Source organism: Camarhynchus parvulus, chromosome 6 (assembly GCF_901933205.1).
Source record: "Camarhynchus parvulus chromosome 6, STF_HiC, whole genome shotgun sequence".
Taxonomy (NCBI): domain Eukaryota; kingdom Metazoa; phylum Chordata; class Aves; order Passeriformes; family Thraupidae; genus Camarhynchus; species Camarhynchus parvulus.
The window spans coordinates 10723828-10744972 of record NC_044576.1 but is presented as its reverse complement, the minus strand read 5'-3'; the positions used below and the strand labels follow the sequence as shown (position 1 = coordinate 10744972).

The 21145-nt window shown below is 40.1% G+C and overlaps 1 protein-coding gene across 1 annotated transcript; it reads right to left on the bottom strand.

The window, feature by feature from the left end:
* Positions 1-3160: 3160 nt before the first annotated feature.
* MAT1A (methionine adenosyltransferase 1A) lies at positions 3161-19790 on the bottom strand. The gene is made up of 9 exons (XM_030951218.1): positions 19476-19790; positions 12907-12984; positions 12285-12407; positions 10619-10731; positions 8916-9059; positions 8009-8227; positions 4850-5032; positions 4203-4336; positions 3161-3919 (listed from the first exon to the last, which is right to left on the bottom strand). Exons 1-9 carry the CDS (start codon positions 19567-19569, stop codon positions 3817-3819), a joined length of 1191 nt encoding a protein of 396 aa, XP_030807078.1. The 5' UTR covers positions 19570-19790; the 3' UTR covers positions 3161-3816.
* Between the last annotated feature and the right edge of the window lie 1355 nt (positions 19791-21145).

The window sequence follows — 21145 nt, the reverse complement described above, 5'->3', positions numbered from 1 at the left end:
GGCCAAAACTATCCAAATTTTTCTTGGACAAATATGACTGGCATGCCAGCTCCATGACAGCACAGAGGCTCTGGCTGGAGGGCAGAGCAGGCCCTGCTGGCCCTGTGATTGTGCTGCTGCTCAGCACCAGTGCTGGGGATGCAGGGACAGCAGGACCCCCTGTTTGTGCTGCTGTGCCTCCCCAGTCCCAGTGCTTCCTGTTGCTGAGACATCTTTTATATTTTGCCCCTCCTCCCCTAAAGAAATGAAGTCTCTTGGTTCATTCTGTGGTAGAAAAAATTTCCTTTGTGCTTCTGCTCTGCCATTTTGTTCAATGGGGTTGGTTCAGGAGGGGCCTCACACTGCTCCTGAACGGGGTGCAGCAGATCAAGAGTTTCTTGCAGAGTCCATGCCAGGAAATTAATTGAAGCTTTTTCACCCTTGGCAATGATATCAGGCATGCATTTTGAAAATTTCTGTGGAGATAGGGGAGAAAAAGTCTAAGTTGAAAAGGAAAGACTTTGGAGCCTTAGAATTAACATATCTGTGAACACAAAGAAGCTCATGTATTTCTAGGTAGCTACTGTTATTTATCTCACTATACTGCTTACCTTCAAGCCACTTTATGTATCTGGAGCAGGGCCAAACTGGAAAATATATCTACAAGGACACTTTTTGGACTAGCAGTATCAGGACCAGAGCTGTGGTGAGTCAGATGACCCTAATGTTTTTCTACTGTTGTGTGTGCCTCCCCTCCCCAGTCTGTACTTTGTACATTGCCAAAGCAACACACGAGTTGTGCTTGCCCACCCAGAGCAGGCAGACACTGCAGGAGCCCACCAGCACAGGAGGTGGGTGCAGACCAGACCCTGCGTCAGCCAGCCTCTTACCTTGAGAAACCCATTCACATCATCTATGGTTGCACTTTTGCATTCACTTTGACCGGCAAAAGCTCGGATTTTGGTAAAATCTAAAAGACAAGCAGAAGCAGGTACTTAGCTAGGTCATGACACATGAAAGAACCCCAAATACCACTTGTGCAGAGGAACTCTCCTTCCATCCTGCTTCTCTCCTATCCCACGGTCCTAGTACCAGCTTGTATACCTGAGGTGATCAGGGCTCAGTTCTGAATAATCTGTACAAATATTGCTTTGTTGGAAACAGCAATGTGAGCAGCTGTTCGGGGCCACTCAGGGCTAGGTTCCCAAGCAGGCTCTTCATTTCTCTAAGACAGCTCTATTTAAATAATTGTTACTCATATTCAAGACCATCTTACCTGAAAGAAGAACCGCTAAACTTAGAACTAACAGTGTTTTCCAGGGGAGGCAGGAGCCGAGCATTTCTCTCTGCAGGAGACCACGGGTAGTTGCTTGTTGCTTGTGGTGCCTCAGAGCAAAGCCCCGCAGTCAGGCACAGGGCTGTGTGCCTGTGTGTGGCTGGCTGTTCACCCTGTGCTCAGTCCCCGGCCGTGCTGGGATCAGGGATTAAGGGGAGGCACACACTGCCCCACTTGCTGGGAAGCACAAGGAGAGCTTGCCAGAACAGTCAGGGGAGGGCAAGGGCATGTCCTCGTTAGGGCACTGAGGCAGACTGGCTCTGCTGCTGCCAGCTCCACCGGGAACTTTTCAGATTAACTGGTTACTGTAAACATGTTTAGTGTATGCACACTCTTGCATGCTCTGGCTGTCTCACCACCTTCCCATCTGTCTGTGTTTGCCCCTCTCTCTCTCTCACACACACACACAAACACACTTTGATAAAGTAGACATAATAATGCCTTAACTTGTATGTCATGCTCCAAGAGAAAGCTCAGAACAGCAAACGACAACAGATTTGAAACAATGGATTATGATCTGTATCCTGTAGCATCCAGAGTTTGGCTAATTTCTTTTTTCTTTTTTTTTTTTTTACGCAGCCATGAACCTCATGTGCTTAAATCCATTTATGGGAAGAGCTGAATAGCAAAATTGCCAGAAAAGTTCCACCTTTCCTACCCCGCACATTTACTAGCAGATTAATCCAATTGTCCTAGGGGGTGTGACCCATGTGTGCAATGCAGGGTTCAGAGTCACAGCCTGTCACACACCTGCACACGCTGCCGAGCCCTCCTCCCCTCCAACAAACCTTTAATGGTTGTTATTGTCACCACCTGAGCAGAACTGTTCCTTTTGTCTGCAGCTGTTTCTTGTTGTTGAGCACAGACCTTCTGTTTTCATGTCATGTTATGAAACATTTTTTTATTTCTTAATTAATTTTAAATTATTTTTTATTTTGTTTTTTATCAATTTGTTTTTATTAATATTTCATTCACTTACTTCTGCTGGTTGTAGTGTACACATTATGACCTGGAGCTCCAAACAGCTACCTTGCTGAGGCTGACACACGCATATTCCATATTCCTTGGAAGATAAGCAATATGCAGCCAGGAAAACAGGCCCTGGGAAATCCTTGCCAGTTCATTCACTAAGATGTAGGTGGTCCTTAAGATATTTTCCTGCCAAAATGTACCCAGGTGAGTACCCAAGGAGGCCCACTGATTAATGTGGAAAGTCCTTGGAAGATCAGAAGGTACACACAAACCTGTTTATCTCAACACAGAGCACATTAGCACAATTCATAAAAGTGGAGAGACCTCTGGCTTGACTAGATAGAAATTGTGTTTGTGACATACTTGAAAGGAATAAATGGCAGCTTTTTCTTTAATGTTCATCACAGGTACTTTCTTTCCACCACCACGTCTGTTCGGGAGGCGCTGTATGGAGACATTTATTTAGGAGATAAACACGGGGTGGCAGCACTTCTCCAGTACAGATTTCCCAGAATGCTGGCTGAAAGCATTAAGTCCCTCTTGGGGGCCATACACAGGCAACCCTTGCATGGAGGATTAAGTTGTTGCCCACTGACAAACAAAACTATCACAGAAGACAAACGTGGTCTCATAACCTAAGAGTTACAAATAAAAATCTAATACTTTTTCACTGAATTTCCATTAATCACAAGGACTTAAGAGTGATCATACACCTATTAACAGGAAAATGCATATAACTATTTCAAAACCAAAAAAAATTCAATTATGTTGGTAAACTAAATTCCTACAAGAATAGAAGCAGCTGAGTTGAGATGGACCATTTTACAGCAGCATTGAAAAAAAACATAGAAAAAGATATACCTTTACATGCATGGTAGGAAAAAGCTTTTTATTCTATGATTGTTGTGTTGTAGGAGAGCACTTATGTTTCAAAAACACAGGTAATTGAAACGACAGTAACAGCACATATGCACTGAAGGTGATTTAAATATTACACGTATGTTAACATGTTTTATAAAAGAGGCAAAGATACTGTTAGGTGCTATTCAGCCTTCTCCCATCAAAGCAGCCCCCAGCTGTATGCATTGCTAACTCCAGTAAGGAAATTGGACCCCAGAATTTCCCATTGTCTAATCAGAAGCAACAGATCTGCTGATCCTTAGTCAGAGTTGGGAAAGTCATCTTCACCTTTGCCCATCAAAGGTTTGAGGTTCAGCTTTTGGTTTGAGTACCTGAGTCACACTTTGTCTTTATCCAAAGAACCAACAGAGCAGCAGTTAAAAGTAAACTGTATTTTGCTGTCTTATGCTGATTAAAAAAACAGACTCTGTCCATTATATCTTAGGTAATGAGAGACACTGAGGGTTAAAAAAAAATCAATATTTCCAAGAAAATAACCTTTTCTTTCTTTCCTGTTAAAATCTAAAATTCCTTATGTTGAATATAAAGCTGTCAAATTTGATTTTCAGAAGCATCCTCTTCATTAGTGGTCTTCCTTTCTGGTTTTAAAAGGTGACATGTCACTAATGTCAAAACACGAGTTTTTTAGGCACTTCCCATGAGAATTCCTGTCTTCCAAAGTGACCATAACATGCAGTCTTCTGGTAAATGGGCTTTTTTAAATCCAGATCCCTGTGTGTATAATAAAAACAAGGAAAAAATTTTCATATTAAGATACTTCATGATAACTACTATTAGGTGGAAAAGATGAAATAATCTTAAACTCCTTTGGTAAACCAAAAGATACCTTTTTATCAGAGCAAAGTAACTTAAAGTTCTTGGAATGCAAAAGCTGTTTTATTTGACTTCCATATACTATACAAGGCCAAACCTTCCGTAACAGCTGAAGATTTTGCAATAAATCATTTATTGGGTGCAGATGCTGGGATATTTTCCTTTCTGTGTGTTTCTTTACCTGACAATGACTCCAGGCCGAAGATCAAAGTTTTTGTGCACAATATCCAGCAGCTCTTTCTCTGTTTTTTGGGAAGTTCCATAAGTGAACAGTGAAATAGACAGTGGATGAGCAACCCCAATGGCATAAGAAACCTGTGGGGAAAAAAGGTGCCTTAGTCAGCCAATAAACACAGCACCTCGGGGCAACACTGGGCAGCAGAAGAAAGCATTAATTTATTAATCATCTTAGGAAAACTAAGGCCTCTCCTTCACTTAGCATATTTGCACAATCTGTACTTATAGAAAAAAGAAAACTTTGAAAATGCTGAGGCCTCTGGATTACTTTCTCCCTAATTATCCAGTCACCCCATGCTCATTTCAATGACCGAGTGTCAGAGGGTTGAGGGCTCAACAAATATCTGGAAAAATAGCCAATAAAATAGCCAATAAAATAGCCAAAAAGCTAACTGCAAAGTGTCAGTTTCAAGAAGCCAGCTGGTTATTAGTGACATTACAGTGGGGTTGAACCAAGCATCAAGTCTTCCTTTCTCCACAAAACCATCTCCAAGACCACTTCTACTACGGTGGTTCGTACCATGGGCATTCAAAGAGAATCTAGAAAGGGACAATGGTTTTGAGAGCAGCAGCACCCTCAGCAGGGCATACCTGGACCAGAACACGGCGGCAGAGCCCAGCTTTCACCAGGGACTTGGCCACCCAGCGAGCGGCGTAGGCGGCCGACCTGTCCACCTTGGTGTAGTCCTTGCCAGAGAAGGCGCCGCCACCGTGCGCGCCCCAGCCGCCGTAGGTGTCCACGATGATCTTCCTCCCTGTGACACCGGCGTCACCCTGAGCCAGGGACAGAAGTGCTCCATGTCACATCCACTCAGCCTCAAACAAGGCTATGCATGCCCTCAGGGCAAGTTGACCGCACAGGCATTGCTGGGGGATAGCTGAAGGAATGAGGTTGTCTCACCAAGGTACAGCAGTGTCTGTAGTTGTTCTTTAAAGCCAGGTTCTCAAGATAAGCCATTCACAAATTTGTTTGGTGAATCAAGCCAACAGGCTTACACCCAGATAACTACAGCATGCACTGCCTGTTTTAATTGGAAATATGGAAGCTTTGATTTAGAAACTATCTACTAAGCATCCCAACATATTACGGAATATTGTTAAAACACTATGTGCCATAAAGGAGCTATTGAGAGATTTCACACTGTTTAAAATATGAAAAAAAATCCAGCCTTTCCTATCTTTTAGCCAAAATCACAAATTGTCTGAATATTAAATAGTAGATTCTTTTTCTATTTACAGTCAAATGTATGTCAATGGTACCTTATAGATGGTCACATAGACAGTGGCACCCAGCACTTCCAGTGCAGTATCAGAGACTGTGATATATGTGCTAAAAACTGCATTTCCTACCCCAAAATATTTATAGTCTAATTTGAACTGTACACAACGGGTATGGAGTACTAGGCAGTCATAGGTAATTGAGAAAGGATTATTTCTTTCTAAGAACAGATACTTATAGATGAATATTCTAAAATATTAAATAAGGAAGAACAGATAATATTCTGGTTGCCTACAGCAATCCTGACTGCTCCTCACAAGTGCTTCATATTTTCATTTGATGTGGGTTAGCTGATCAATACCAGACTAATTGTCTGACCCCTGCAATTTACTAAATCTTTAAGCTTTCTGGTTTGAAGAAAACATGTTCAAATTTTAAATTCCACTGCCACCTGTGCAGGCAGATTTGAAATTCTTTGCCTCAGAACATCATGTCACTGAAATTCAACTGCTGGAATGTTTGCACGGCAAACACAAGAGGGGAGTCCAGGTTTTTCTTAGAAAGACTGCATATACACAGAAGTAAACCTTTGGCACTGTTTGTTCCATTCTGCTAAGAAAGCACTGAGACATAACTCTGGATTTTAGATAGCTGAGCATGTATTACAGGATCCTGTCCTTGGGTTTTTCTGCTTGCCTCAAACCTCAATTTTTGATGGTGCAGACAGTTGCAATGAGAACACCTTGCATGCCACCATGACTTGGCTGCAGAACTGAGTGAGAGGAAGAATAAATGGACATGTGAAAGGCAAAAAAACCCACCCCTTGTTTCAAAGGAGCTGAACAAGTACAAATGCACTTGTAAAGTGTGGGGAAGTCATTGTTGTGGTGAGCTGTAAGGTCTTTCCTCATCACACCAGCAGGTACTGCTGATAGGAAAACGATGACAGCAGCAAACCTAATTTTTTTGCCATAGCCAGAATTCAAGGTCCCACCACTCTCAAAAACATAAGACAAAAATCCTAAGTGAAATATCTGTATCTTCCTTAGGTGAATTGAGCTGGAGGTAAGACAGTCTCCTGTAGCTAGCTCTGTTAAAAATAAAACTGAGTAAAGCTCTTCTGAGAAATAAGCAGAAAGCTAAAGCTGGTAAAGTCAAGAGGAGAAATAGTTATTTCTATGCTGCAATGCCATTGTAAATTGCACAAGTGATGATAACAGTTGGAAGGTCATGGACACATAGGCAAATTGACCCATACTGAGCAAACTTAGCCCAAGTTTAAACAGCTGTAAATGGACACTGTGACTTTTCTCAGTCTGTATGTGCAAACATATGCAACACAGCTCCAGCACAAGAGCAGCAAGGAATACCTGGCTGGCTTATCACTTGTAACTATAGTACGTTTTAAAATGGATGCAGTTCAGTACACACCTGAAAGATTTACATTTTTAATGGGTGCGCTTCACTGCACACATAAAAATTTTCCTGTGTGTAGCCTTCTTTTTCTATGTAGCCATGATTGCTGCCTTGGTTCATTCACTCTAAGTTACAGCTCAAGATTGACTCTCCTTTTGCGCATAGCCTAGGATGTCAATGATACACAAAATTACAGCGATACAACCCATTCAACTGCATAAAAATACTTTTTTTTTTGTAGAATCAATAATTATAATGATAAGTCTCAATATATTCCTACCTATTACCTGGTACTAATGTAAAAAGACAGAGTGCCTTAGAAATAATTCTAGAAAATTTGAGTAAGTGAATGAATTTGTAAAATAAAGGGAAAATGCTGTCTACTTGGATTTGTTTTAAAATCGAACCTAATTTCAGGAAGGAGCTTTGAAGTTTTGTTGTGATATTTCTGAAGGCATCTGAAGATTAAAACATTCACAATGGTAAATTTGTTTTCAAAAACTAAATCTCAGAACTGCTGATCCTACAGAGAGTAGAAGTTCTTCCTGACTTTGGTGAGAACAGGATCAAATTGTAAATCCCATCTCCTGCACTGCCTAAAAATAAAAGGAACATTTATTTTCTCACCGGAAGAAGCCTTATTGGGGCTGATTTTCAGGACAGATGAACATCTTCAGCTCTTACTGCTGTCAGACAGAACAGTGAGAGCTATGCAGATCTGAAAAGCAGGTTCACAGTAAGAGAAGTAAAGCTTCTCTTGTCCATCTCTCTGTAAGAAATGCTTCCCATGAGGAAGGACTGCTGGTCTCAGTGCTGGTTCCCAGAGGGTTTTGAAAATCCAGAACTGGGCTGTACACTCTGTATGCAATGAAAGATTGGATGCAGACTTGCCTGCCTGGTCACAACACATGTACAGTATCACCAGGCCCTCAAAGGTTACTTTGGCATAGGACATGTGAAACCCTGAGCCCTTCTCCCACATCCAGCTGCAGGAAAAGTCTTCCACTGGGCAGCTTGCTCCTTACCCTGGGACAGAGATGCCAAACCTGAGCATTGAAGACACACATACAGGGAAAGGCAACCTCATAAGACCACCAAAATAATACAACACAAACCTGAGGCCCTCCAATAACAAAACGTCCGCTGGGCTGAAGGTGATAAACAGTTTTGTCATCCAAGTATTTGGCAGGGACGACGACCTGGATGACGCGTTCCTTCAGGGTCCTGCGCATGTTCTCCAGGGAAATGCCCTCATCGTGCTGCACCGAGATCACAATGGTGTGAACACGCTCGGGGATCACTGCCCCGTTCTTCTGGATGTACTGGACTGTCACCTGGGGCACACAGGGACAGAGGGAGCAAACATCAGAGCTACTGTAAATGTGTTAGTGGGATCCGTCAAATGTCACGCAGCCTATCCCAAAAACTGTAGCAAAATGTCAGTACTGATGTTAGAGTGATCACTGCTCACAGTGATGCCAAGGTATGAAAAATGAAGCCTATTTCCTATTTCCTCACTGAATTTTTGCTATGCTAAAGAAAAAATTGGAAAAAAAATAGAAAAAACCCAACTCAATAAGGGCAACTTGATTCTCTATGAAATCATCCAAAATATGTCTTTCAGGCGTGGTTTCCTTCAAAACTCTCAAGCCTCAGAAATTTATGTTCTTGGTGTATCTTGATGTCAGCCTGAACCCCTAAATACGAATAAATCCTTTGTATGTCACTTTTGACATCCTTTAACATCCTTTGGATGTCACTTTTCCAACAAGCACAAACCACTTTAGTTCTGAAGGGTTAAATGTCCCTTCAGTGGCAGGTGGTGGAGTGCTCTGAGACAAGTTAAACATTTTCCAACAGCCAAGAGTCAATGTCACAAGCAGTGGAAAAGCTTCATCTGCTCTTTGTAGGTAATCCTGATAGGCTGAAACACATCAACTGCTGCCTTAAAAAAATTTCAGTATTTCTGGAAAGACAAGGTGCTGGTTTCCAACATTCTGGGCAATCCCCTGCAGTATTTACCTGTGTCTTAGAGTCGGGCCTCAGCCAAGGGAGCTCTCCACTGCGCCTCAGCTCTGCTAACCTGGCGTTCAGTTTGTGAGCAAGAATAATTGTTAGGGGCATGCATTCCTCTGTCTCATCTGTTGCATAGCCAAACATCAAACCCTGCAGGAGGAGAGAACATACTTCAATCACTGTTAAAGGCACCACAACCAAAGGCAATGAGATTTCATCTGAAGCAAAGAGTCAGCAGTATCCTCAGGTTTACTTTCTACTGTTTTACATCACAGTGCAAGAAGCCAAAATTCAGATCAGGCTCCAACATGTTACAGTGTAATGAGAAGCAGACCGTGTTCCTAGAATTTTTTCACTAGCCTGAAGGCATACATGTTGAGCTAGAAACCTCAACAAAAATGAAGACATCTGAAAAAACCCAATAGGTTCTTTCACAGAAAAAAAAAATCTGTTGGAGAAAATATTTCAGGACTATTCTGCCATGGGAAAGATGTTTTCAGTACCCTGGAAATGTTTCAGAGGCTTTTATGTATGAATACAGACACACTTATGCTGCAGCTCACATCTGAAATTTCAGTGGAATGGGGCACTCCATGAAGGACATACCCTTCAAAGAGTTTAAGGCACCTGCCTCAGATTTTTCAATGCCACATGCTTAGAGTCACAACTTCTACTGTTATATATTATATTCATACTGTTATATATTAATTTTATTATTCTGTCATGTTCCCTGCATCAGATTATCATTTGCTAAATAGAATTGGCAGCATTTTCTTTCTCCTCATCCAGTGTATGTTGTGGGGGGAAAAAAAAAGGGGAAAAAAGACAGGAAGGCACTTGCATCAAATGGAAAGTGAGGCCATCAAAGTGTCAAAGAAAGTCAAATCTCTTTTCATCTTATGTAAAGAGATCTCATGTCCCCATGACAGCAGGAAATCATTTCAATTTAGTCCTCAAGGGATTTTTTAACAATATTTCCTTGGCTCCTGAACTCTGATTCTTGCACTTAAAGTTCTCAACATCACTCATATAAACTAGATATCACTTCTAATGATAACTAGTAAATGTTGAATTAACTCATATGGCAACAGTCACATTAATTTTTATGCCAGTATCTCTCTCTTGAGAACACACCATAAATGCCTACATGTGTTCTTTAGTTCAGAGAAACTCAGTTTAGACAGCCTTAATTACATGGAGCACCTATTACAAGAGCTGCCTCTGGGAATAAGTGAGAATTAAATGTACTCTGGTATTTATTATACTACTGCTGAGGGCAGGTGAAACATCACCTAATGTTTTGCTGCACAAAATCTCAACAGCTCCTTGAATGTGAAAAGATCCTTTGTTTGTTCCATATTACATGGCAAGTCTGAAGATGAATGGTCTGATGAGCCTAAAACTACACAACAAAACCATGAGATACATAAGCAAAAAACCTTTGCTGAGTTCTAAAGGGAACCTCCTCAGCTACTACAAACTGCCAGGGCTCTCCTGATTTGCCTGGAGTGCTAAAACAACACCAGACTAAAGTCTGCCCTCAAGGAACCTCCAACTGTTTTAGTAGAATTATGGGTTTTATTCTGGAGTAAAGGAAAGTGTGGAAATACTTTGACATGGGTTTTGATGTAAAAAAATAGGGCATTAAGATGGAGTAAACTTTTTTCCTTAAAACAGCTTTGGTATTTTAGATGTGATGCTACGTCTACCTGATCTCCAGCACCAACATCCTCTTCATTCCTGTGTAGGTGAACACCTTGGGCAATATCAGGTGACTGTTGTTCCAGTGCCACTAAAACATTACAAGTCTTGTAGTCAAAGCCTATTTGGAAAAAATAATAGCAGTGAATTAAACTCTTTCTGTCATAATTACGGAAAGTAACCTGGAACCAGAGGACAAAATTTTTGTTCTGAAGGATACCACATCCAGAACTCAAAACCAAACTGCTATTCTTTAGTAAAATTTTTGTCAATATCACACTTGAAACCTTTTTTAGGATGGGGTGGGATATATAGGGTTGCCTTTCTTGCTTGTTACTTGTTATTTTTTCTTGCACTGACTCTGTGCCAATCCAATCCAGATCATGAGCCTCTCCCAAATGAATACCAATGAAGTCCTCTACATGAATTCCCAGAAGCTGAGATTTTCAGTGAGTGAAGACTCTGCTCTTTCCACATTATTTGTAATATGTACAAAGCAGTGTCCATACTGAAATCTCATGGGACTTTGCATGAACCACAAACAGAAAAACACCAGATTCAGGTCTCACAACAAATCTGGTATATTAATAGCAACTTGCTTCTCCAAATCCAACCTTTCCTAGAACTGTAGCTACTGACAGCTGCTGACCAAACTCATGTTCAGCCAGTACAACATGTATACATGTCCATACGCACATGATCCACTTGAATGCTCCTCACCCTCTTTTCAGTAGGCTATGTAGAAAAGAAAATTATATTTCTGTACGTAAGTGTTTGGTTTAGGGTTCTTTTACTTCTAGAAATTGTTTTTTATTGAGTCACCAAATCTCCCCTCATCATTGTTGGCAGTTTGGATAAAAAGGAGATTTATGACCTCCTAGATTTGCCTCTGTGTTGTGGAAGCACTGCTGTTGTGTGACAGTGCAGGCAACCTGCAGCTGAGCTGCTGTAATATTCTCCCATCACAACCTCCTGCAAATTTAATTGCAGTCAAAGGGCTGCAGTAAACAGCTTGTAAACCAAAAGCTCTTAAAAGATACACTTCACTGTAACAGAATACTTGGAATATTTCTACTGTATAAACAGATACATGCAAATCAGAAAGTGAAATGTGTCTGGTGCACAGAGCATTTTGTCTTTTTTATCATTTGCATATCTCATTACCTAGATCTGGACCACACACTGCTCAGTGTAAAAGGAGATATTCAGAGCTGGCAAAGCACTCTGCAGTGACAACCACCTTTACACCTGGGAATTCTAAATGCTACTGCAGTACAAAAATACAAAGGTACAATGAAATGAACTAGGTTTCTTCTCTCTCTTTTGCATCGAGGTGCAACAACCAGCTTGCCAAATGAAAACCAAGAGTCAAGTTCTTGCAAGTTCGGAGGAGTGGTAGGTTCTATGGTTCAAGTTGCATTTAACTATTGTGGCCAAATACCACAGTTCAAAGCATAGTCTGCCTACTCCAAATTCAGTTTTAACTAACAAAAGGTTTTTACTTACTGAGGTAAAGCCAGAAAATGTATCATGTGGCACCATGTAAGCAGCTTTCACACAGCACATTAATTTTGTGTCAGGCTTCCTAAAGCCCCTGTATGGAAGTGGTGACAGACCTGTTTTGTAGTTGCCTATTGCTTGCTCTTCCACATTTTCATGAGTTTTTCCACCAACCTTTAGCTGAATCATCATAGCCAATATGTCTAATTGCATCTCGGACAACTCGCTGGTAATCCACAATAGCACGAGAAGTGATCTCCCCACAGAGCAGCACCATTCCTGTCTTGCATACTGTCTCTGAAAAGAGATGAGAACAGGAGTACAATAGCAGAACAAGCCAGCCACTAAGACAAAGAATTGTGTTTGTGATGATGCTGATTTTGAGAGCTCTATTGGATGTATACAGTGTAAATCCTTTCTATCCATATTTTTAGCAATGCAACTCCATCTATAAAAAATTCTTTTCATATTCACCATCTGTCTGAAAGCAAGGAAAACACTAATATGTCCAATTTACAAATGGGAAAGTCATAACACTGAGCATGATTCAGTGATATGCAAACCTGTTCCTTCCAGGACAATTCAGTTCACACACAAAATCAATGGCTCTACTCTTCTACAGCCTGCTTGCTCTTCAGTCTTCACAAAAACTTTTACTGTTTCTTCTCATCTCTCCTTTTGAAAACTGAAATTCTTATGTAACTTTTCGAGACTGAAACGAGCTAGGTCTTTGCAAATATCCTAAAAAAAGAATGTGATTTTGTGATGACTTAAAGCAAAGCAGCAAACAACTCACCACAAGCAACCTTGGCATTCGGGTCCTGTTTGAGGTGGGCGTCTAGTACAGCATCGCTGATCTGATCACAGATTTTATCTGCAAGACATCAAAGCTGTGATTCAAAACCACAGCACTCAATACAGAACAGGGACTGTTTGCATCACTTTCAGTAGGTATTTCAGAAAGGAATTCTTTTATTGCTTATTACTGGCATCTTTAAGGTAGCTAAATAGAAAGACACATTAAACATCCTTCCAGCAAACTCAGCAGATGCAGTGGGGAATCTACCTACCAGTGTAAACTAACTAGAACTTCATCTGTAGTTTTCTGCACTTAGATGTGAAACGAGTTTAATGCACAGAATAACCTGAGAGGTTAAGAGGTTTTATTTGCAGCTTTCTCCTTCTCCAGCACCACCAGCTCTGCAAAGCAGTGGTGCTCTAATGGAATGAGGATGTTCCACCACCACCCCAACAGAAAGTTGCAATGTACCTGACCTACACTGGTAGTAAAGCCTGAGAAAGTGTTGAGAGTAATAGAGATAATGCACAGCTCAGTGGAGGGCTGGGTTTTGGGTAGATTTTTGTCACTGCTTCCTACCATCTGGCAATGTCACCTCCTATAATCCCTGCAACCCACCTACAGCAGCACAGGGAATACACACACAGCAGCAAAGAAGGGGTTACCAGTTGCAGTTTGCCTGAGGTAAACTTTTAGTCACATGCCAAATACAAAGGTTTCAGTTGAAGCTTTTCATAATAATATTTTATCTTTTTCTTTGTTTCTTTCCTAATCTTTAAAACAAATATTGAATCTTAATCAAATAATCTAGCCAATCTAATGGACACAAAAGGGCAGCACCCATAGCAAGGTTTTCCATGTGAAAATGGTAAATATTCTTATATAATTTAATTTCATTGTTCTTTAAAAAAATTTAGTATTGCTTTTAGATTTTCACATAACAAGCTGTGTGGCAAAATAAATTAATCTCCTGCCTTGCTGTGTGCAACACAATCTGTTGGAAAGCAATGTTTTGTAAGAGTCTGTCATTAGAGGCTTTTAATACACTTAAGCTCAAGTCAAAATAAATTCTCACTTATTTTCATGAAGAAGGTGTACATTTAGCTAAGAGGGACAAATCAAGGACTGGAGAACTAATGTGATTCTGACACTCTTATCTCCCATATTCACTCCCATCTCACCACTTAAACACAAAAAGAATGAACACAAACAACAATTAGCAAATGTAGGCTGCATTGGAACTTTCAGCCTTGCAAGAATTGTACAAGGATTACTAAATTTGGGACAATTATTACCAAACAGGAATCAGACTTGCAATTTAATTAGATGTCCAACTGAACCTTGTTTAGCAAACCTGGGTAAAAAGGTGGCAGGAGTGATTAAAATGTATCTTTGCTTGCTCTCATCAAAGTTTTCATTTTATAAGGACATATATCCACATTTTCAAGCATTAAAGCAAGAAATATTGAGAACAATATGCAATTTATTAACTGGGTGAGACAACAGAGCAACTGGGGTTAGGATGGCTTTCTTAGTGCAGGTCCAATACCCAGCAGCAAACTGTAGTGACTGGAACTGCTTTGTAGTCTTTTTTTCACCTCCCAGAGTTTCAGTGAAGAACCTTTATTGCTGCCCTTGCTCCACATGAAGCATGTCTCACCTGCATTAGATGCCTCTCTCCCACATGCCTAAGTTCCCTGTATGGCACTCATTGGGATGTTATATGTATTCTTGCCAAAACACTCAAGAAGGGTGTTAGGAAACTGTGGGAAGGTTTAGCACAGAACGAGAAGAATGCCCTAAATCAGAAAAGTCTATCTTACAGGATGAAATCAATCAAGAGACAGATAAAGATTCAAAAAGGAGAGAATCTAAAAAGAGTGAGAGCCATGGAAACCATTCATCTAGAGGCATGCAGGATTCCTTATCCTTCAAATGTCTACATGAAAATAGAATTATCTTTTTAAAAGGTATGAATGAAATTCAACTGGCATTTACTAGCTTGTTTGAAGAGCTCTTGCATGAAATATTATTATCTATATATGAAGGTCAGATCAGATTACATTTTGGAGAAGAACCCAACATCTAATAGATGTTAAAGAATCTTTAACATCTATTAGGGTGAGAGCCTAATAAACTAAAACAACAGATTAGAATAATTTGATCTACTATACTTGGAGCATACCTTTACATAAAAATAGTCTGAGGCAAATCAGTTTGATAATACATGTCATATCTGATTGTTGGTGCAACAATCAGCAGTTCTAGTGCAACTAGATCCAAATCCAGACACAGATATGTCTGTCAAGACAGGAAAGAGAAATCCAGCTGGATGATTGGCTGATGAATGCATTAAAGTAAAGGCATGTCTATTAGTAAAGGTCTCTGGTGTAAAATAAAACCAGGCATTCTATTTTTAGCAATGCTTAGCAGGCTTTGTGCACCCTCCATTATGTTGCTTAAACTTTTCATCTCAGCTGGCCCATTTCTCTCATTATCTGCTAAGTGTGAGAGGTTAAGTTTGTCTATTATTTTTTCCTTTTTATTTTTTCCCCTTCTTTTTTAGAAACAGGGAAAGCAGAATGGAACACCTCTGGTGAGATACTATAATTTTTTAAAAAAACCATTTAATAGGTCAGAATTCAGTCCATGCATACCTTCATGTCATGAATTACCATCCAATAGAATAAATATTGCAAAAGGAGTATCTGAAATGACTGAGCAAGAAAAGTATTAGACAGCCAAGACTCTTTTCAAGAAATCCAGTCATCCCACAGACCCAGCCTTATGGCAGAAATGTCAACAAGCCATGGAACAGCTCTTGCTAACCATAAAATGAGTCTGGGGAGGCTGATGATAAACCCTACTCAAAATCCCAGTTGTAATACTAGGAAGTAAAGGAGGTGGTCAACCACATAGGTGATCTCTGATAATTAGAAGAAACTTCACAGTTTTCCAGATAGTTAGACATAAGTTTGTTACCTTAATCTAGAGTATGTAAGAGCCTAACAAAAGTTCTCAAAACCTTCACAGGAATTCAGTTTCACAGACTCACCACACAGAGCAAAAAAAAAAATTTGAACAGCAGTAAAAACTGAAAATTTTTTTCAACAAAACTCCACAAAGCACAACAAAGTGGTACAGCCAAACTTCTGGCTTTGATGGTGTAGTAAATATAATAAACATTGAAGATTTGAAATGGCAAGGCTGATTTTCTTCAAAACCTGTAACCATAAACATTAAATTCATTATTTTTAATGATATGTTATTTTTATCAAGAGAAAAAAATTAAACTAGAATGTGAATTTTTATATTCAAAATATGGCAAACAGAGCAATTCTCAGTTTTCTGCTAAAAAAAATTAATCAGGGAATAAATGCAGAAACTTAGCATAAGCATTTCATCAAAAAATCAGCTTTCCTACAAAAGATTTTCACTAGAAAGTCTTCAAATACCTGCATTGTGCTGTACATTTTTCCTATTTAAAAGAACCCTTGAGGAGTGCTAGTTGATAACTGCAGTGGTACTGCAATATTAGCAGTGTCCAAATGTCTTGTACAGCTGTTCTCCTTGTTCAATGCAGTTTACTGAAGGATCATGCATATCATTAAGTATATATAATCTTAAATATAAGACATGCTGCACAGATCTGCATTTTCTGGGGTTTTTTCCTTCATGATTTTTTCCCCTGTGAACATCTACAAGATAAACACATGCTTTTATTATGGCTGAAAATCTGAAGGTGCTTTTAGAAGATGTTTGGTATTAGATTTTTAGAGACATTCCTTAGTACTTTCTGGAAAACTGAATGGCAGCCAGTTTGCAGCCAGTTCTACCTGAAGCCACTCCAGCTTGGGGAGGGAATTACTCCTTGGTGGTTTGACATCTGTAGGACATTGTGGGGCACAGAAACACACAATGCTTTTCAAAGCACCATGAAACCTGTGCAACATGACAGACACTACAGGAGTAAGGAAAATGGAGCAGTGACAAAATAGACACCAAAAAAAAGAGTTATCTTTTTCATGCTTCTGTCTGTGTGCTTTTATTATTATATTGAAAGGAAGAAGTCATGTGTAAGTCTTCAGAGAGTTTGGAATTTACACTACTAAATGATTAAAGATCTGGAAGGAATTCCCATATATTATGCCCAGGGAGTTTTGAAGAATCTGGAGTGAGAAGATGGCATAAACAGTCTTCTATTATGTCTTTGGGGAGCACAGATGATACCTGTAGGTTAATTATTGACAGCTATTACTTGCTTCTATGGAATCTGGACTTCTCAGTGACACCCAGCTCCAGGCATTGCACAGATACAAGGCAGCTCTCTGTACACTCAGATAAATAAGCATGTAATTTCTCCTGCTTTGTGCATTAAGAAGGTCTCCATTAAAGCATTCAATACTCAGCTAATACAATCAGAACAATTCAAATTTCCACCAGACAAAGATCTGGTTCAGGACCTTTACTGCACATAATGCCCTCTAGCAAAATTATACTATCACATACGGAAGAGAAATAATCAAGAACACGCAAATTATCCATTTTGTATAAACAGAGGAAATCAAAACTCACAATAAAATTCTATTGCTACAGATAACATCAGAAGCCCAACTGCAGCCTCAGGCACTGGGCCTCATTTTAAGAAATAGCCAAGATTTTCCTGGGTGATAAAATCCTAGTAGCATGTCCACACCTCTTGTGCAAAACCACAGAGGGGAAAAGGGGCCTTGGCCAGGATGTAGGGGTCATCAATTTGCTGTCAGGGGCCAGAGCTGTCACTGAGATGATTAAGATCCAGTGCTGATGCTCAGGAAAAAGAATTTGCAGGACAACCCAGAGTTACTGCCAGCCTGTCCTCCTTTGATCTGGAAAATCTCTATCTTCCCTTTGTCATAGGCACTGGGGGTTTCAGTACCCAAAGTGAAGAAGTAGGCTGTTTAAGAAAGCATCACAGCCTTGAAAACAGCCAGGTAAATTTCAGTTTCCCCTCACTCGAAAATAAATATCCCAGGTTGGTACTTTGTATCTCATAGCACCCAGAGACCCAGCAAGCTCTGCCGGGCGAGAGAAGCTGCAGGGATATCCAAGTGGTAACTGTGTTTCTCACGGGCCGGCCTTGTACTTCAGCACAGGAGAGAAATAACATTCATGGGCCTTAAACTCAAGAGAGGGTTTGGAAGGAAAGAAGGGAATGTGAATAAGAACTAAAAAGCTGGCCAAATGCTAAAACAAGAAATGAGATAAAGACTGGTAAAGGAAAGAAACCAAGGAACTCAGTTGAATCTGGGGACTCAGTTGAACTCTCTGCTCTGAGACATGCCTATTTTTGCCCCAAGATTATTAAAAAATAATGATGAGAGTAGCACAAATTGAGACCTGTTGTCTTTGGAAATAACATCATCCATGTAAAATTACCACAACTGTATTATGTGATTTTTCCCATGAAACTCCACAGCACTACAGACACTGGATGTAAATATATATAAATTTGACATGGGACATAGGTTCCAAGGACAAAACGTGGCTATCATTTTCTGACTGTGTTACATCAGAAAGAACCCCAACTGGTTTAACCTGATGTAGTTGCCTTCACATTGATGGAGAGGTACTCAATTGCATCAGCCATGGATTTGATCTGCAGTAATAAGTTAATCTAGAAGAGTATCAAACTATAGACATAAAGTTCTCATTGCTGACCTTTTTATCCTGTGCTATAAAATCATCCTATCCATTTATGATTCACTCACATAATATGAATACAGACATGAAAAACCTTATTACAGCAAAAAGCACAGGCCACCAAATCAGCTTCTAAAACAAATACACTTTTCAGGACCTCAAATAGCCCATTGTCCCCTGGCCTCACTTGAGGGAACAGTTGCTGTTGACATAAGGTGTATGTTTATGGTGGATGAATATTTGTTTTCAATAAAATTGAACTAATCTCTGCTGACCATACATAAAGTTTAGCAAATAACTGTCCACTATTTGCTTAAGCAATTCCATATATTGCATCAGATGATGGAAAGGGGTGGGAGGCGGGGGGCAAATTGGTGGCTTTGCCCTGTACAGCTGCTGGGACCACTAAAAAAAGGCTCTAAGATGGGCTACCTAGGGATATTCCTGTCATGGATGACAGTCTTAGACCACTCCATATGTGCAGGACAGTTTCACAGGGCCCATAAAGATATGGAACTCGAGAAGCAAGCTATGCATTCTTACCCATATGTGAAACTTGAGCCTGTCAGAGATACAGTGGTGTCTCCACAGGAATACTGAAAAAAAATTTAGATGAAAAAGAAGGAGCAGCATAAACCTCACTGCCTTCCTCAGCTGAATATATACCCTGCAAAAGCACATAAACTTCTGTTGGAAGCACTCTAGTTATAGCAGTTCTATAGTCTGTATGGACAAAGTCCAGTAGAAAGAAAGTAGAAAAAGCACCCTGTTACAAATAACTTCTCTAGTAAGATTAACACCAGGTGAATTATTCTTTAGGCTTTTAAAACACCTCAAATGAAAATATTACACTTTTTAGACTTTTAGCAGAGCTGGCTTCTTACCTGGATGTCCTTCTCCCACGGACTCCGATGTGAACATGAAAGCCCCTTCATCATCAAGCGTGTAATCACATAAACCATCCACCGGCCCATTCATGGCTCTGATGCTGCTCCTGATGGGCTATTACAAACGGAGCTTGGAGAGCTCTACCTTCAGTGCCTTCTGTTTAAGAAGGCTCTAACAGCAGTACTATTGCTGTCTTCACTTATTACCTCTTGGGCTAACTTGAATTTCAGTGTGTGAAAGCAGCATGTGCTTGCATCCGTGCCTGCATGCAAGGAGTATGCATGTGCCTGAAGTCTGTATCCCTACCTAGCCTGATCTGTCAGTGCCTGAGCTGCTCCTATATATGGAAAAGTGAAAGTGCCCAGATAATCATGTGAGGAAAATGGAAGAGCCCATTTCTTGGCAGGGGAGTTAGTTAACTTTAGGATACTTCACTAATTAACTCACTTCTTGGAAACACTCTGGATTCAACCTCTGCAAGATTGGTTATCTTAGCAGCTCCACTGAGCATGAAGTAATACCGGAGTGCTAGTGACAGTTCAGGCCAGCTGCTTTTCTCTTTGGCTCTCCCCTGATTCTGGGATCTATGGTGTGCTTCCAACTCTGTGTTGTGGTTTTGCAGGGATAGATACAAAATGTGTAAACTCACGTCTTTCCTAATGAAGGACTAGAAGAAGGTTGCTCTGCATCATGTTACCATACTTTCCTTTTACTTTTTCATCTCTAGAAAACTAGAATTGCCTCATGATTTTTTTTTCATTCATTTTTTGTGCACATTTGAGGACAAAACATCTGATAAGATCTAGCACCACGCTGCTTCACAGTCTGCTACACAGAGCTTACCCTTCAGCCTTTTCTTTTCTTTTCCCCTGTCCTTTCGTCTATTAATACAGGTCCATTTTAATTATATTTTTGTATCATATTCCCATATGACATTCCATAACCCTTGTAAATACAGTAACTGCCACATCTCAGAGCTCAGTGATCAGTTCTGCTGCAGCGAATTTCTTCTAGTCAAATGGCTCATGTCTGGAATATGCTAATGGTATGTCAGGTATGAAGGCAGAGGGCATTTTGTGGGTATCTGTGTCTTTAAGTGAGTATATAAAAAGCAAGTAAACATGCCTGTGGGACAGATCCACAAAATGCCCACCACTACTGCACCATTATAAGTATGTGTAATTTTCCTTATTTCCTTTACAGAAACCATTATAGTCTCAATCTCTGACAAAAGCACTGGTCTATGAAAAAAAAAAAAATTCCTTACCACTCTTCAGTTTAATAACTTAGTTTACTTCAAACCCTTAGCCATTATTATTACTGTTATTATTAATATCATTATTAAAAAATCCCCAAGATGATTCCTTGGATTTAGATTTCTCACTGCTACATATTTATGTAAGAACTCATTAGAATTTTCACTTTCTGCCTACATTCCTGAAAACAATAACCAATGCCTGTGAATGTTCACCAGTAATCTGCTGCAGCACTGGCCCCTCTCCAATAATCACTGACATGGAATCGTTCGTTTAGAATACTCTTCATTGGTTTTCTATTGTACAGAATTCATCTCAGGGATGACGAGTACTGGTTACACTTAAATTCCACAAATTCACACATCAGACACACATTATGAGGCACAGATTTCTCTGGAGTAAACTGTGGT

Excerpts from the sequence above, each read along its gene's own strand:
- MAT1A (XM_030951218.1), bottom strand. The coding sequence starts at position 19,569 with ATGAATGGGCCGGTGGATGGTTTATGTGATTACACGCTTGATGATGAA. Across the intron at positions 10,732-12,284 it reads CTATGATGATTCAGCTAAAG|GCTTTGACTACAAGACTTGT; the intron begins GTTGGTGGAAAA and ends TTTTCCAAATAG. Across the intron at positions 4,337-4,849 it reads GCCGCCGTGTTCTGGTCCAG|GTTTCTTATGCCATTGGGGT; the intron begins GTATGCCCTGCT and ends TTTTCCCCACAG.